The sequence below is a fragment of the Pelophylax lessonae genome (assembly GCF_965119305.1).
Source record: "Pelophylax lessonae genome assembly, chromosome: 11".
Lineage (NCBI taxonomy): Eukaryota > Metazoa > Chordata > Amphibia > Anura > Ranidae > Pelophylax > Pelophylax lessonae.
This window is the reverse complement of record NC_138778.1, coordinates 200,151,966-200,168,567: the sequence shown is the minus strand read 5'-3', so window position 1 is coordinate 200,168,567 and position 16,602 is coordinate 200,151,966. Positions and strand designations below refer to the sequence as shown.

Sequence of the window (16,602 nt, the reverse complement as noted above, 5' to 3'; positions counted from 1 at the left end):
GCCAAAAAAAAAAAAAAAAAGGATTTAAAAAGTCCCTCTCCCCCAATGGATTATAGAAAGCGGGGACATAAAGCCTGAAACTTCAAAAATAAAGTCTGTAATGGCAGCTTCCCTATTTTCACTCTGATAGGTTCCCTTCACATTTTACCTTTGTTTCTGTTATTCTTCATCCTTTAAACCTTGAAGATTTATATTTCTGCTTCTCTATGTCCAAACGCAGGGATATAACGGATAATGTTTTTGTAGGCAACCTCAGACAAAACATTTTTTTTTTGTTCTGGTTAGGGCTGGAAAGAAAACTACTTCTACCAAGTTGTTGGGGAGATATCACCTCACTTCCGATCCGTGTTACAGTACATAGGAGATAAGGGTGAGCTGTTGTCACTGGCACTAAAAGACACAGGACAACAATATTATTTGGACAGTGGTAACCAGGACAAAAGGAGAGAGTGAATATTCCCCCCAGGGACACAGACAGCAAGAAATACAGCTCCATCCCAAGCTACAGTGCTGTGAAAAATTGGATTTTTGACTTACCGTAAAATCAATTTCTCTGATGTTCACTGACAGACACAGCTCCTTTTCTTCACTGATGGGTTATACTGCCCACTACAGGAGTAGGACAGTGGGCAGGAAAAAAAACTTGACTACGCTTATGGGGCAGTACCTGGGGGTATACTCCCACTTTTGGCTATAACCACTCAGTTTTGTTACAAGCAGTGTCAGAAGAAAGCCAACTCCATAGAGGGGTGGGTGTTGTGTCTGTCAATGAACATCAGAGAAATAGATTTTACGGTAAGTCAAAAATTCAATTTTCTCTTTTGTTCATTGACGAACACAGCTCCTTATCTTCTTCACCGTTGGGATGTCCCGAAGTAGTGTCAAACATGAGGGGTGGGAGCAGCAAGTAAAAAAATTCCCAAGGCTACACCATAGCCAACCAAGTAATATAGACCTCAACCATAAACAACTAGAGCTCACCTGAAAAAAACAATACACCCTCAAAGAGGACCAGGTCCTCTAAGCAGCAGCCTGCAAAACCTTTGCGGCCAAAAGATGCATCCGCAGATGCCAACACATCCACCTTGTAAAACTTTGTGAAAGTGTGCACAAACGACCAGGTGGCCGCCTTGCAAACCAGCATCACTGACGCCCGATTAGAATGGCCCAGGAGGTACTAAGCGCCCGAGTAGACTGTGACCTAACCCTTAATTGAATAAGCCTGAACCACTGTCTGATCCATCTGGAAATGGTTGTAGCAGAAGCAGCCAACCCTTTGAGGCCCTTCCACGAGTACAAATAGTGAGTCTGACTTCCTAAAAGACTCGGAGCGGCCGGGTACACCCCGAACCATGCAAGGCAATTTCGTTAAGATGTTTTCGCCTGGGACACAGGGAAGGCAACACAACGTCTTCATTCAAATGGAAATCAGAGACGACCTTAGGAAGGAATGACGGAAAGGGACTAAGAACCACCTCATCTCTGTGAACCACCAGGTAAGGTGAAGACAAGAAAAAGCTGCCAGCTCCGACATCCTGCGCACAGAAGTAATAGCCACCAAAAATGCCACCTTCTGGGACAACCTAAGCAGGGGAACCTCCCAAAGACTTTCGAAGGCAGGTTTCTGAAGCACTAACAGCACCAAATTATGGCGGCAATGGAGATGGCACTCGAGAAGCCAAGTGTCGAACTCCTTGGATAAAAGGTACGCACCAAGAAATGTGTGGCCAATGGTCATAAAAGAAAACTGCCAAGGCCGAAAACTGGCCCTAGATGGTACTCAAGGCAAGGCGCTGCTCAATCCCCCGTTGGAGGAAAGACAATATCCGAGCCACCGAAAGGGAGCGAAGGTGAACCCAAAGAGATTTACACCACGCAATGTACTATCTTCCAAGTACGATGGTAGATCTACCTAGAGGTAGATTTTCTATCTTTTAACAGCGTAGGAATCAGATTCCAACAAACCTCTATCCTTTAGCACCTGGCTTTCCAAAGCCAAGCCGTTAAAGCCAGCGACTAAAGCAGGATGGGGGACTGGCCTTTGGGACAGCAGATCTTCCCTGAAAGGAAGTCTCCACAGAACGTTGGCAACCAGCCATACCAGATCGGCATACCAAGGCTGGCGAGGCCAGTCTGGAGCCACTAGAACGACCAGAATTCCTTCTGCCTCGATTCTGCGCAGGAGTGGTGGCAGAAGTCTGAGAGGAGGAAAGGCGTAAAATCAGACGATACGGACTCCAAGGAGCCAGTAGGGCGTTTGTGGCGTCGGCTAGAGGATCCAGAGACTGCGCCATAAACCTCTGTATCTTCCTGTGAGACAAGAGGCAAACAGGACAAACTCTGGAGTACCCCACTGAAGACAACTGATGAAAAACCTCCGGAAGAGGGAACCATTCCCCTTGGTCCATGAGGCAGGAGAAGGCAGGGAGGACACTTTTTGCTAGCCCGTTTGCCCAATACCAAATCCACCTTGGACACTAGGGACTCAAGGACCGCCATAAGTGCAGTCAGTGATTGTTGGGACCCGGAGGGCCCGGCAGCCTCTGAGAGGGGATCCAGTGGGGAAATGTGCTTCAGTAACTCCATTAAGGAACAGGGGGACCGACACAAAAAAAAGTGTTTAACACTGCTATGGTGGTACTACAAGGCCCAGCACAGATGCACCATCACTGCTATAGCAGAGAGAACCCCACAAAAGCTCACCACCACCAATCAAGCACTTACAGCACCAAACAAACTGCACAACATGAAACGATCAGGAAGAGAAAGATCCAGGAGTCAGCACTAGAGGAAGAAGAGGGGCTCCCATTGCCGAATCCCCACCCATACAGCTCCGAAAACATGGCCGCCACTATTTCCAATGAGGAAACAAGAAAATGGCTGCCGAGCCATAGCACAAAAAAAATGCAAGACAATGGTGGCCCCGCGTGGGACCCCAGGAGCACTGAACATGATTCCAACAGTAAGGGGGCCCTGACAGGAGCCCCCATCAGGCACAGCCCCCTCCCAAGAATTGATCGTCCGGCCCTGGCGGCGCACTCCTTCCCCCACCCCCATCGCCAACTCGACACCCCAGACTGACCTAAAAAGGTATGGCAACCCCATGGGGGGAGGGGGGTGGGCAGATGGGGGGTAAGAAGTTCACAGAGGACCACTGATAAATTGGGGGGGGGGGTGGGTGCACGGGAAGGAGGGGAGCCGGGGGTTCCAACCATCCCAGGGAGTGGTGGAGGGGGGACAGCTACTTACCATAACAGGAATAGGTTGGGCACCGCTCCTGACAGACCACCACTCCATCGGAATGTGGGTGGCTGTCAGCCAGGAGGGACGCTGGGATTCAGGCCAAGGCTAGGTCGTAAGGCCCTCGCAAGACATTTAACTGGCAGGCCAGCCCTCATCCAGTGTGGCTATGTAACGGCCGACATAGCGCGGAGCTGAGGCACGCGCACGCTCGCTGGCCAGACTGGGGGGACCCTCTGGATCTAGATTATTCAGTCTGTCGCCTAGTCCAGCAGTTTATTGTAGCTTCTCGCAGGAAACAAAACAACAAAAAGGAAAAAAAATTGCCAGGACCAGAGATCCCTGCAAGGAACTAGCTCCTTACTTCTAACTAGGCATAAAAAGACTGAGTGGCTATAGCCGAGAGTGGGAGTATACCCCCAGGGACTGCCCCATAGGCGTAGTCAAGTTTTTTTCCTGCCTAGTGTCCTACTCCTGCAGCATAACCCAGTGGTGAAGAAGATAAGGAGCTGTGTCTGTCAATGAGCTGTGTCTGTCAATGAACGAAAGAGAAAGGTATTTGCCCCCCTACCTAATTTTTTTTTCTTTTTGCATATTTCTCACACATAAATGATTCAGATCAAATTTATTATTACACAAAGATAACCTGAGTAAATATAAAATGCAGTTTTTAAATGATGATTTAATTTATTAGCTGTCAAAACCTGCCTGGCCCTATGTGAAGAAGTAATTGCCAACTAAACCCAATAACTGGTTGTGCCGCTCTTGGTGGCAACAACTGCAATTAGGCATTTGCGATAACTGGTAATGAGTCTTTCACATTGTTGTGGAGGTATTTTTGCCCACTCTTCTTTGCAAAATTGTTTTAATTCAGCCACATTTGAGGGTTTCCAGCTTGAACAGCCTGTTTAAAGTGATTGTAAAGTCTCGTTTTTTTTTTTTTTTTAATAAAAATAAACAAACATGTTATATTTACCTGCTCTGTGCAGTTGGTTTTGCACAGAGCAGCCCAGATCCTCCTCTTCTCGGGTCCCTATTTGCTGCTCCTAGCCCCTCTCTCCTGTTGAATGCCCCCACAGCAAGCAGCTTGCCAAGTCACAGCTCCTTGTTTACATTCAGACACTGAGCCACGGCTCCACCCCTCCTCTCCCCTGATTGGCTGACTGATTGAAAGCAGCAGGAGCCAATGGCGCTGCGCTGCTGTCTTGCCACTGAGGAGGGGAGTCCCCGGCAGCCAAGACGCGCCTGCAACATTGCTGGATCTAGATCGACTCAGGTAAGTATTAGGGGAGCTAAGGGGGCTGCTGCACATAGAAGGCATTTTATTTGAATGCAAACAAAGCACGAAGATAAAAAAAACCCTGTGACTTTACAACCACTTTAAGGTCATGCCACAGCCTCTCCATCGGATTTAAAGTCCGGACTTTGACTAGGCCACTCCAAAACCCTCAATTTGTTTTATTTTTGAGCCATTAGGATGTAGACTTGCTGGTGTGTTTCGGATCATTGTCCTGCTGTATAACTCCAGTGCGCTTGAGGTCACCAACTGATGGCTGGACATTCTCTTTAAAGATTTTCTGGTAGAGCGCAGAGTTCATGGTGTTAAGTTTAGTGGCATAAAGTTGCAATGATGAGTTTACAATGTGCCTTTATGCATACAGAAGAAATCATGAACACAGTATTCATAGTAGTATAGTATACATAATTATATTTTTTAAACAATATGACCTTCATATTTAATATTCAACGTATAAATGGTTCCATCAATTATGGCAAGCTGTCCAGGTCCCGCAGCTGAAAAGCAGCCCTAGACCATCACACTACCACCACCACGTTGGATTGTTGGTATGATGTTCTTTTTATGAAATGCCCTGTTAGTTTTACACAAGATGTAACCTGACACACACCTTCCAAAAAGTTCAACTTTTATCTCAGCAGTCCACAGAATATTTGCCTAAAAGTCTTGGGGATAATCAAAATATTATTTGGCAAATGTGAGACGAGCCTTTGGGTTCTTTTTCGTCAGTAGTGGCCTTTGCCTTGGAACTCTTCCATGGACACCATTTTTGCCCAGTCTCTTTCCTATTGTTTAATGATGAAACAATAGGAAATGATGAACACTGACCTTAACTGAGGTCTGCAGTTCTTTAGATGTTGTTCTGGGTTCTTTTATGACCTCATGGATGAGTCATCGTTGTGCTCTTGGAGTAATTTTGGTAGGTCGGCCACTCCTGGAAAGGTTCACCACTGTTTCAAGTTTTCTCCATTTGTGGATAATGGCTCTCACCATGGTTCGCTGCAGTCTCAAAGCCTTAAAAATGGCTTTGTAACCCTTTTCAGACGGATACATGTCAATTAGTTTGTTTCTCATCGGTTCTTGAATTTGTTTAGATCACGGCATTAAGTGTTGCTTTTTGAGATCTTTTAGCTTACTTCACTTTGTAAGATAGCTTCTATTTCAGTGATTTCTTAGTTCAACTGGTCTGGCAGTAACCAGGCCTGGGTGTGGCAAGTGAAATTTAATTCTGCTTTCCAAAAAAAATGTGGTTATTCCCAGTTCATTCATGATTTAGCAACGTGTGGGGGGCAATTACTTTTTCACATAGAGCAAGGCAGGTTTGGACAACTTTTTCTCTTAATAAATGAAATCTTTAATTAAAAACTGCATTTTGTTTTAACTTAGGTTACCTTTGTGTAATATTAAATTTGTTGGATGGTCCGAGCCATTAAAGTGTGACAAATATGCAAAAAAATGAATATCAGGAAGGAGGCAAATAATTTTTTTGACTGTGAATAAGACAGGGAGAACATTATCCATGGGGGAATCACATGTACACTGTGTGCTCTCCTAAACACTGCCACATCAGCACAGCAAAAAGGTGAAGGTAAGGCCTTTGATGTGAAAGGTCAGATTGAAGACCTTTAGTCATATATAGACAACTAGCGTCACCTTTTACCTACATGCTAAAGGTGAAACTAGACAGGCTGTTCAAAAAGAACAGTCAGATGGGAAAGCATTCATCTTCCAAAATGTATTTAAAGAGGAATTCCAGGTATATAGTTCAATCAGTTCAACTTGAACCAATGTAACTATACATATACCATACCTGGCTATGGAATCCCCCTGGGAGCTGGAAATCACTATAGTAGGCACCCCTACTAAAGTGATCTCCACTAGCTTCCAAGTCCTGCGCCAAGGGACTTCCCTGCTGCATTGCGAACACAATGACATGAGCGACATTCAGAGACTGCTTTGAGTTTTCTCAGTATATGCAAAGAATTCTCTGATTGGATGTGGTAATTAGTCGAATGTCACCAACTTGCCTCTCTAGCTCGTCCAATCAGGAAAGCTTTGCATTCTTTGAGAAATGCAAAGCAGTCTTTAAATGGCACTTATGCTGAGCGGGTGACCTCTTGTGTTTACAATGCAGCAGGAAAGGGCAGGGGAACCGGAAGCTAGTGTAGATCACTATAGTAGGGGTGCCTACTATAGTGATTTCCAGCTTCCAGGGGAATCACGCAGCCTAATGTAACTATGTAAAAATATTCATACCTGAAGATCATCTTTAATAAGGAAGTCCTAACTCTTGAGGGTAGTAAGTAGGGATTGACCGATTATCGGCAAGACCGATATATCGAGGGCCGATATTGACGTTTGCCGATATATCTGTATCGGCCCTGGAACTGGCCGATATTCCAAATATTGCTCAGGGTAAAATGAGGTCACATAGCATATTTCCGTTTACAAATGTTATTGAATATGCGACTTACATATGTACAAATTAAAGATATAAGCGATTCCACATTAGCAGATCTGCTGGCAGATCGGTATCTCTCACCCACTTGCCGTAAGTGATACCCGGGTGATACCGCTCCCTCCAGCATCCACTCAATACTGCTCTGTCTCTCACCCACTCGAGACTGATCCGTCTCTCACCCACTTGCCGTAAGTTATACCCGGGTGATACCGCTCCGTCCGGCATACGATGACGATCTCGGAGGACACGTGGTCACGCCGGGCGTGACCACGCACGTGAACGTCCAAGATCGTATGCCGGACGGAGCGGTATCACCCGGGTATAACTTACGGCAAGTGGGTGAGAGACGGATCGGTATCCGGTGGGTGGGAGATGGAGCGGGTGAGAGACAGAGCAGTATTAAATGGATGACGAACAGAGCGGTATCACCCCGGGTATCACTTACGGAAAGTGGGCGAGAGATACCGATCTGCCAGTAGATCTGCTAATGTGGAATCGCTTTTATCTTTAATTTTTACATATGCGAGTGGCATATTCAATAACATTTGTAAACGGAATTATGCTATGTGACATCATTTTACCCTTACATGAGCATCACCACCTATTGGTTGGAGGAGGAGAATGACCAAAATATCAGTATCGGCAACGGAAAACCGATATCGGTTGATCCCTAGTAGTAACCAACAGCAACTTATCAGAATTCACTATTTTCAGTCCAACCAGGAGATGATGAAATCTGATTGTCTACTACAGAGAACTACACTTCTGAATAAGTACTCCTTATTTCAGTACGGTGTGATGGCCTCTGCAGCCAGTCTTAGTATTCATAGTGACAATCCTTGGGCAATAAATAACTGAACTCTTTAGTCATATCAGCGTAACCATAAAATGTAGGCCAATATCAAGGTATTTCCCAGATGAAATCTCTACAACTCCTGAACTCTAAATGTCAATGTGGCACCAAGTGACATCACCAGTCATTTCTAATTTAAAGAGGAACTTCAGCCTAATTAAAGATTGTTTAAAGGGTTTTAGTGGATTAGCAGACCTCTGTGCATGACCTCTCAAATAATTCCTGAGTCCTGTATTTGCAGGTACCCCTGGGTGTTTGAATTCACCAAAAACGTATACTTGATTTCAGTAATTTTTAATAGTACTTGGTATTTGCTCTTTAATTTTAGTAGTAGCTTATCAGCTTTAAACTGAACACAGGTACACTTAAGGGCTCATTCACATGGGTGCAGAGCTCCGTACAGCGTAAAGAGTCGTTTGTTTATCGGTTTGTACCATCACTGACCTGCGTTTTAATTAATGCATACTCATTGGCTGTGTGGATCAGAGTGGATCACAATCAAATGATTTGTTTTATTTTAATAATAAAAAAAAAAAAAAAAAAAAAAAAAAAAAAAATCGGGGTTCTTTTTTTTTTTTAATCAGATTTTTTTTGATTTTTATCAAATTTAATTTTAATAAAATTATTTTGGAGTACAAATCTATATCTAAAGATCGTTTTCTATTTAACCACTTAAGGATCAAGCCCATTTCTGACACATGTTGTTTACAAGTTAAAATCAGTATTTTTTTGCTTGAAAATTACTTAGAACCCCCAAACATATATTTTTATAGCAAAGACTCTGGAGAATAAAATGACGGTCGTTGCAATATTTTTTTTCACGCGGAATTTGCACAGCGGTCTTTCAAACTCAATTTTTTGGGGAAAAAATACACTTGCCCTTTAAAAATGATGAATTAAATCAAGTCTTTTTACTAGATATTTAAATCAAATCCACTCTGGTATGAATTCACCCGCACAGCCAAGTTTGACAGGTACACAGGGATGGGTGCACTGCTCGGCCATGCACCCATTTCTGCATAGCTGTCAGACTAGGTTGTACGGGTGAGTCCATGCAGCCAATGTGCATCCTTTCACTTATTTTACCACTTCTGGACCGGAAGGACCGCTTTTGTTCGAGCGCTGAGCTGTATGTGTTCAGCTTAACCACTTGCTGACCAGCCGCAGTACTTCTACAGCAGCAGGTCAGCTCTGTCCCACGAAACTACGTACCTGTACATTGTTTCGCTGGACAGCTAGTGGGAGCATGAGCGCACAAGTCGATTGGACACAGGGGGAGCTAATCAGCAGGTCAGGCGGCCGCGATGTCTCCCCTTAGAGTCAGAACGGCAGTCTGCCAATGTAAACATGGCAGACAGCTGTTCGGTCAGTAATAAACTGGAATCCTGGTTCCTCCTACTTAGGGACACAGGTCTCTGGGTTCATCCAGCAAGCCCAACCCCCACATTGTTAGAAAGCATCCCAGGGACACACTTAACCCATTGATCGCCCCTGGTATTAACCCCTTCCCTGTTTCATTAGTACAGTAACAGTGCATATTTTTAGCACTGATTACTGTAGTAATGTCACTGGTCCCCCCCAAAAGTGTCAAAAATGTCAGTTAGGGGTCCGATCTATCCGCTGTAATGTGGCAGTCCCGCTAAAAATCGCTGATCGCCACCATTTCTAGTAAAAAATAAATAAATAAAAATGACAAATATCTTTCCCCTAGTTAGTAGACACGATAACTTTTGCCCAAACTAATCAATTTACACTTATTGGGATTTTTTTTTTTTACCAAAAATTTGTAGCAGAATACCCAGACCTAAAATGATGACAAATTTTGATTTTTAGATTTTTTTTATTGGGAATGTTTTTTTATAGCAAAAAAAAGTAAAAAATATTGTTCTTTTTTTTTCAGAATTGTCGCTGTTTTTTTTGTTTATAGCCCAAAGAATAAAAATCGCAGAGGTGATTAAATATCACCAAAAGAAAGCTTTATTTTGTGGGGAAAAAAGGACATCAATTTTATTTGGGTACAGCGTCGCACGACTGCGCGATTGTCAAAGTAACGCAGTGCGGTATCGCAAAAAATGGCCTGGTCATTAAGAGGGTAAAACCTTCTGGTCCAGAAGTGGTTAAACAGGCTGTTCATGCTGGAAAACTCTCCAATGTGGCTGAATTAAAACAATTCTGCAAAGAAGAGTGGGACAAAATTCCTCTCCAGCGAAGTGAGAGACTCATTGCCAGTTATCGCAAATGCTTGATTGCAGTTTTTGCCGCCAAGGGTGGCTCAACCAGTATTTAGGTTTAGGGGGTACTGATTTTTTTACATAGGGCCAGGCAGGTTTGGAAAGCTTTTTTTCCCTTAAAAAACCAAAAAACAAAATCATACTTAAAAAATGCATTTTGTATGTAGTCGGGTTATCTTTCTGTAATATTAAACATTTTTTAATGATCTGAATTATTTAAGCGTGACAAACATACAAAATAATAAAAAATCAGGAAGGAGGCAAATACTTTTTCACAGCACTGTAGATGATGGTGTCTAGAAACTGGATTTTCTCAATCATTTTCTCAAAGTGATTATTCCTCACAGTTTTTGGTTGTGTGTTAAGCTGGATACAATGGGTTAAATGAAAAAAAAAAAAAAAAAAAAAGACAGACAGATTGCTGCACCAACACAATCGATGTTGGTGCGGAGATAGCTGCGCTATTGTTTGTATTCTAACAGGGCAACGCTAGCCCCCCCACCAGCATACAGCGATGATCAGATGCTGGTTTTCCAGCATGTTCACTCGACAAAAGCCGGTCATCAGAGCAGCTTCTGTTGGACAGACGGATGTACACACTGAATAAAAGTCAGCAGGTTCCTGCTCAACCAGCTGATTTTCAGATAGTGTGTACCCAGCTTGAGAGAACCCATGGGTCAGTACTGTGAAATTTTTAAAGCATATAGTACTGAGTATAGTACTGAGTATAGGTCAGTACTGGAAGTGAAAACGCATACGGGTCAGTATACAGAGTGAAAACGCATACGGGTCAGTATACAGAGTGAAAACGCATACGGGTCAGTATACAGAGCGAGAACGCACACGGGTCAGTATACAGAGCGAGAACGCACACGGGTCAGTATACAGAGCGAGAACGCACACGGGTCAGTATACAGAGTGAGAACGCATACGGGTCAGTATACAGAGTGAGAACGCATACGGGTCAGTATACAGAGTGAGAACGCATACGGGTCAGTATACAGAGTGAGAACGCATACGGGTCAGTATACAGAGTGAGAACGCATATGGGTCAGTATACAGAGTGAGAACGCATACGGGTCAGTATACAGAGTGAGAACGCATACGGGTCAGTATACAGAGTGAGAGCACATACGGGTCAGCACTGTGACAGCACATACGGGTCAGCACTGTGACAGCACATACGGGTCAGCACTGTGACAGCACATACGGGTCAGCACTGTGACAGCACATACGGGTCAGCACTGTGACAGCACATACGGGTCAGTACTGTGACAACACATACGGGTCAGCATTGTGACAGCACATACGGGTCAGCACTGTGACAGCTCATACGGGTCAGCACTGTGACAGCACATACGGGTCAGCACTGTGACAGCACATACGGGTCAGCACTGTGACAGCACATACGGGTCAGCACTGTGACAGCACATACGGGTCAGCACTGTGACAGCACATACGGGTCAGTACTGTGACAACACATACGGGTCAGCACTGTGACAACACATACGGGTCAGCACTGTGACAGCACATACTGGTCAGCACTGTGACAGCACATACTGGTCAGCACTGTGACAGCACATACTGGTCAGCACTGTGACAGCACATACTGGTCAGCACTGTGAGAGTGACAGAGCATATGGGACAATACTGAGTGAATGCAAGAGTATCTATGTGGCATTTTTCAAAGGGAAAAAAAAGAAAGACGAAAAGGGTGATTAAAATGATATATATATATATATATATATATATATATATATATATACATATACACACATATATGTACACACACTTTACTTTGCATTTGTGTAAATATACCAGTAAAAGTGGATTGGGAAATTCTAATGTAATTTGCTGGCTCCTAACATTGTCATCTGGTTCCTAGATCTCTATGCAATTTTTCCAGACCTGAACTAAAATATCACTTTTCGGTGGCCTGGCCTTTCAAACATAATAGAAAAGTCAACAGCCTGTCCGGAAATCAGGAAAAAAAACGGATCGTTTTGCTGCCGAATATAAAGCGCCAAGCTGGCACATGCGGAGCAAATTTCATCCGGGTTTCTGAAAAACCAGCCAAAGCTAGTTCAGTGGGTGGCACTGCCAGCATCTTTAACACTGACAATCCACGACTGAAAAATTGAGGGAGCCAAGTTGAATATTGTCAGTCAAACAGTGAATGTAGCCGCTGTTTGGGTATTTTGTCCGCCGGCAAGGCTGGCTGTGAAAATACAATAGCTGCAGAAGGAGATTTGTTGTTTAACACTATGTAGCATGGATGGAGGAATCTAAGATTTTTCTCTGTTCAGCATGCAAGAAATCCATATGTTTATGGGCAGCTTCACAAACAGGGTAAAGTAACACTTTATGCCAGTCTTTCTCAACTTTTTCAACACAGAGGAACCCTTGAAATAAATGTCTGCTCTTGGGGGAACCCCTGCTAAAAAATTAAAGATCTACAAATCATGACACATTAGTGTGACAGTCACTGGGAAGAATGCTCCTTACTCTTGTCATCATTGGGAAGAATGCTCCTTACTCTTGTCATCATTGGGAAGAATGCTCCTTACTCTTGTCATCATTGGGAAGAATGCTCCTTACTCTTGTCATCATTGGGAAGAATGCTCCTTACTCTTGTCATTGGGAAGAATTACCCCCTTACAGATAGCTAAAAGGAACAATGGTGTCATTGGAAACTTATCTGAGAGGCAGAAATTGTCCATTGCTCAAGGAACCCCTAGCAACCTCAGGAGGAACCCTAGTTGAGTAACCCTGCTTTATGTGATATACCATTATGCAGCAGCTTAGTTTTAAGGAAGAGCTGAGCACCAGTAGGATCTAGAAAAACTCTAGATAGTAAAAAGCATTCCATGTTCTACCATCAATGGCTGTGACATCACACACAAAACATCTTATGACATAAGAAGTCACCTGTGCTTCTTCACTCCATTCTCCTGGAGACTTCCCTCCTCGTCGGGCTTCATGCTCTGGTTGGTGAGGGTCATGCCTGCGAGTCGCTGGTTGGTGTCGGCAAATTCTGCGGAGGAATTGTCCGAGTCTGTGCCTGTTGGGGGAGAGGATGGAAAGTGTGACGTTCGGGTGTCACTGAACTCTGCTCTCCTCGGAGGAAGCAGTAGGACAGCCTATTCTTGATGTTTTATTTTCTATTTTTTTTTTGTTTCACAAGCTTGAGGGATATTGTGCAAGAAGCAGTGACACGCCGCCGCTCAGCCACACTTCAGCTAAAGTCCAGCCTTTACATGTTGTGAGCATATTTCTACAGATACAACACACATTCCTTCCACTGTGATGGATGCTGATAAGACTCTGTAATGTCACCTCAATAGGCAGGAAAATGTGCAATTTAAAGATTGATAAAAAAAATCATATTGTCAAATGGAAATGCAATATGTTCAGAGCGCTGGATACTTTTAGTATTAAAATAACATCTATGATTGCCACTCATGTCATTCTGTCATAGAACTTTAATAAATACATTTTGCATTTGTATCTGCAGCCAAACATTCCCTAAATGCCAAATAAAATCTATTTTCCATCAGACCATGGTAACAGTATTAAAGCAGAATACATCACATTAATACACAGAGGGAAACTGCTTTAACCAAGTATTTGTTATTCTGTTAAATGTTTTGTGATTCACACAACCACTTGCCAAATAGAAGAAAACTTTGTTCTAGCTGAACTCCAGACATATAAATGCACAGGTGGAATGCATATATAGGAATTGCTTTATGCTGCAAAGAATATACAACTCTGTACAGCCAGTTAGGTGGTTCAGGCACCCCAACTAAACAGCAAAACCAGATCCTTGACCTATGCTGCAGCAACAGCAGCACAGCTTGGTGGAAACAATGCTTCAAGGCTGCTGATTGGAAAATATAGGGGCAATAGTGTACTGGTGAGGTTAACCCACTGTTAACCCAGCTTTCTCCGCCTGTTACCAAGTTCCTTGTCACCCGATGTGCACTGCAGCACAGCCTCATTGGCTTCTACATTATATTACTTGGGACGCCTGCCTTTACACGTACATGAACTTTAATGGCATCCCAGTCTTAGTCCGTAGGGTTCAATATTGAGTTGGTCCACCCTTTGAAGCTATAACAGCTTCAACTCTTCTGGGAAGGCTGTCCACAAGGTTTAGGAGTGTGTCTATGGGAATGTTTGACCGTTCTTCCAGAAGGGCATTTGTGAGGTCAGGTACTGATTTGGACAAGAAGGCCTGGCTCACAGTCTCCGCTCTAAATTATCCTAAAGGTGTTCTATTGGGTTCAGGTTAGGCCAGGTCAAGTTCCTCCACCCCAAACTCGATCATCCATGTCATTATGGACCCTGCTTTGTACACCGGTTCGCAGTCATGTTGGAACAGGAGGAGGCCATCCCCAAACTGTTTCCACAAAGTTGGGAGCATGAAATTGTCCAAAATGTCTTGGTATGCTGACGCCCCAAGAGTTCTCTTCACTGGAACTAAGGGGCTAAGCCCAACCCCTAAAAAACAACCCCACACCATAATCCCCCCTCTACCAAATGATTTAGACCAGTGCACAAAATAGGGTACATAAAGACATGGATGAGCGAGTTTGGGGTGGAGGAACTAGACTGGCCTGCACAGAGCCCTGACCTCAACCCAACAGAATCCCCTGCCTCCTCTGCTCCACCCAGGGTACTCCATCTACTCCCCAAGGACTGACGGGAACGGTGGGGCGCCGTCTTCCAGAAGGCAACGGTACCCTTTATTCTACCTCCTCTGACCCAAGCTTCTGTTTCCAGAATAGGACACACATGGGAGCAGCACCCATTATTTAGGATCTCTTGGTACCAGGATACTGCATCTACTTACTATGGTCCATATATGTGTCCCCACTCTCAATTTTTCTGGAATGTGACGCATGGTAATTCCCTCGCTGGTGATTGTAGCTGCATTCATTGCTCAATAACAGGCCCCTGAGGAAGCGTGCAAGCGTGAAACATGTGGAGCCTAAATGACTAATGTTTGAGCAATCAGCACAACATACGCTTTAATGATGGATACAGCCTGCTACCCAGACTCCTATAGTTCATCATTGTAATAGTGATCCTGAAAGGACTCATCGAGGAAAGTTGTTTTCCATCTATGTATGATACTACAATGGTAGTTGGCACCCATCTGTATAGCGCTGTTTATCTGTATTCATCTTTTCTAAAAAATTGTATGTGTTTGTGATTTTGTTGTTTGAAACATTTTAACAGAATGAATATTCTAATAAATGTATACTTTTTTTATATTGGGTTGTTCTTATGTGCCAGTAAAGTCCATAAATACCATACATTTCGTTTGACAATACAACCAGGATGACGGCGGCCAGCAGAAGCCTCAGGGCTTTTGGTTGTCTACACCACAGGTGTCAAACACAAGGCCCGCGGGCCGAATGCGGCCCCCCAGGCCATTTCATGTGGCCCTTGCACCTCTCCTGCAGCTGCGGTACCCCCCTTGTCTCTGCCCCCACCTTGTCTCTGTCGTCGGCAGCAGAGAGGACAGAACTCCTTTGTCAGATCCTGCACTTCTCTGTGCAGCTGCAGAAAGGCTCATCTTTGCCCACACCCCGCCCTCCTTCTCAGCAGTCCGCAGCAGAAAGGAGGGCAGAACTACTCCTACAGATCCTGCACATCTCTGTGCAGCCGCAACACCACCTTGCCTATGCCTCCCCTAGTCTCAGCATTCAGCAGACTCTGGAAGCTGACTCCAGCCCTCCTCTGGTTCTCCTCCAACCCTGCACTTCTTCCCAGATCCACTCACATCTTCTTACTGGCAGCAGCACAAGGTAAGGGGGTGCATTGTGATGTAAGGAAGGGTGGGTGACTCTTGACTTTTCATGTAAGGGTGTAAAGGGGCCTGGGGTGCTCTGGACATCTAATCTTACAGCTAAAACCGGCCCTTTGAGGGCAACCATAATGCTGATGCGGTGCCCGCAATGAAATTGAGTCTGACACCCCTGGTCTACACCATGGAGACTTTTACAGGTAAATAACATGCATAAAATATGTTCCATGCACATGTAAGATTGCTGTTGAAACTAATCGCCTAGCAAACAAAGTATTAAAAGTTAATGTGTTGTTTTGACCTGGAAAGCCAAAGTTCATTTTCAGTATTTGTGGGACAAAGAAATAACCACAGCTCACTGACAGTTGTATCACGCAGCCTGTTCCCATATGACCTTCTGGAATGCTTGGGTCTTTCACCACGATATGAATACTAGGGGTTACTATCAGGCATTCTGAATTGTATGTTCAAATATGTATGTGAAAAGTCAACTGGCAATCCCACAATAAACGTTTTAGTGCCAATTAAGATTTTAAACTGTTATGATAAGATGTACAGGGACAAATGATGGACTTTACGATTCCAGTCAATGTACAAGAAGTGCAGAGAATGTATAAGGACCGAAGATAACACTACAGTCTGGCTGATAGAGAGAGATAATAATACAGTCTCAAGCGGGCACCGTGACCATCCAACTGCCCCCAG

At 44.1% G+C, this 16,602-nt stretch overlaps 1 protein-coding gene across 3 annotated transcripts in view; it reads right to left on the bottom strand.

Annotated features, from left to right (window-relative positions):
- OSBPL2 (oxysterol binding protein like 2) overlaps positions 1-16,602 on the bottom strand; it is a 255,219-nt gene that overhangs the window by 36,570 nt on the left and 202,047 nt on the right. For all 3 annotated transcript variants that reach the window (XM_082271624.1, XM_082271623.1, XM_082271622.1), the window contains exon 3: positions 13,011-13,143. In XM_082271624.1, the coding sequence (XP_082127750.1) occupies positions 13,011-13,143 (133 nt within the window). The remainder of the gene's footprint in view (positions 1-13,010; positions 13,144-16,602) is intronic.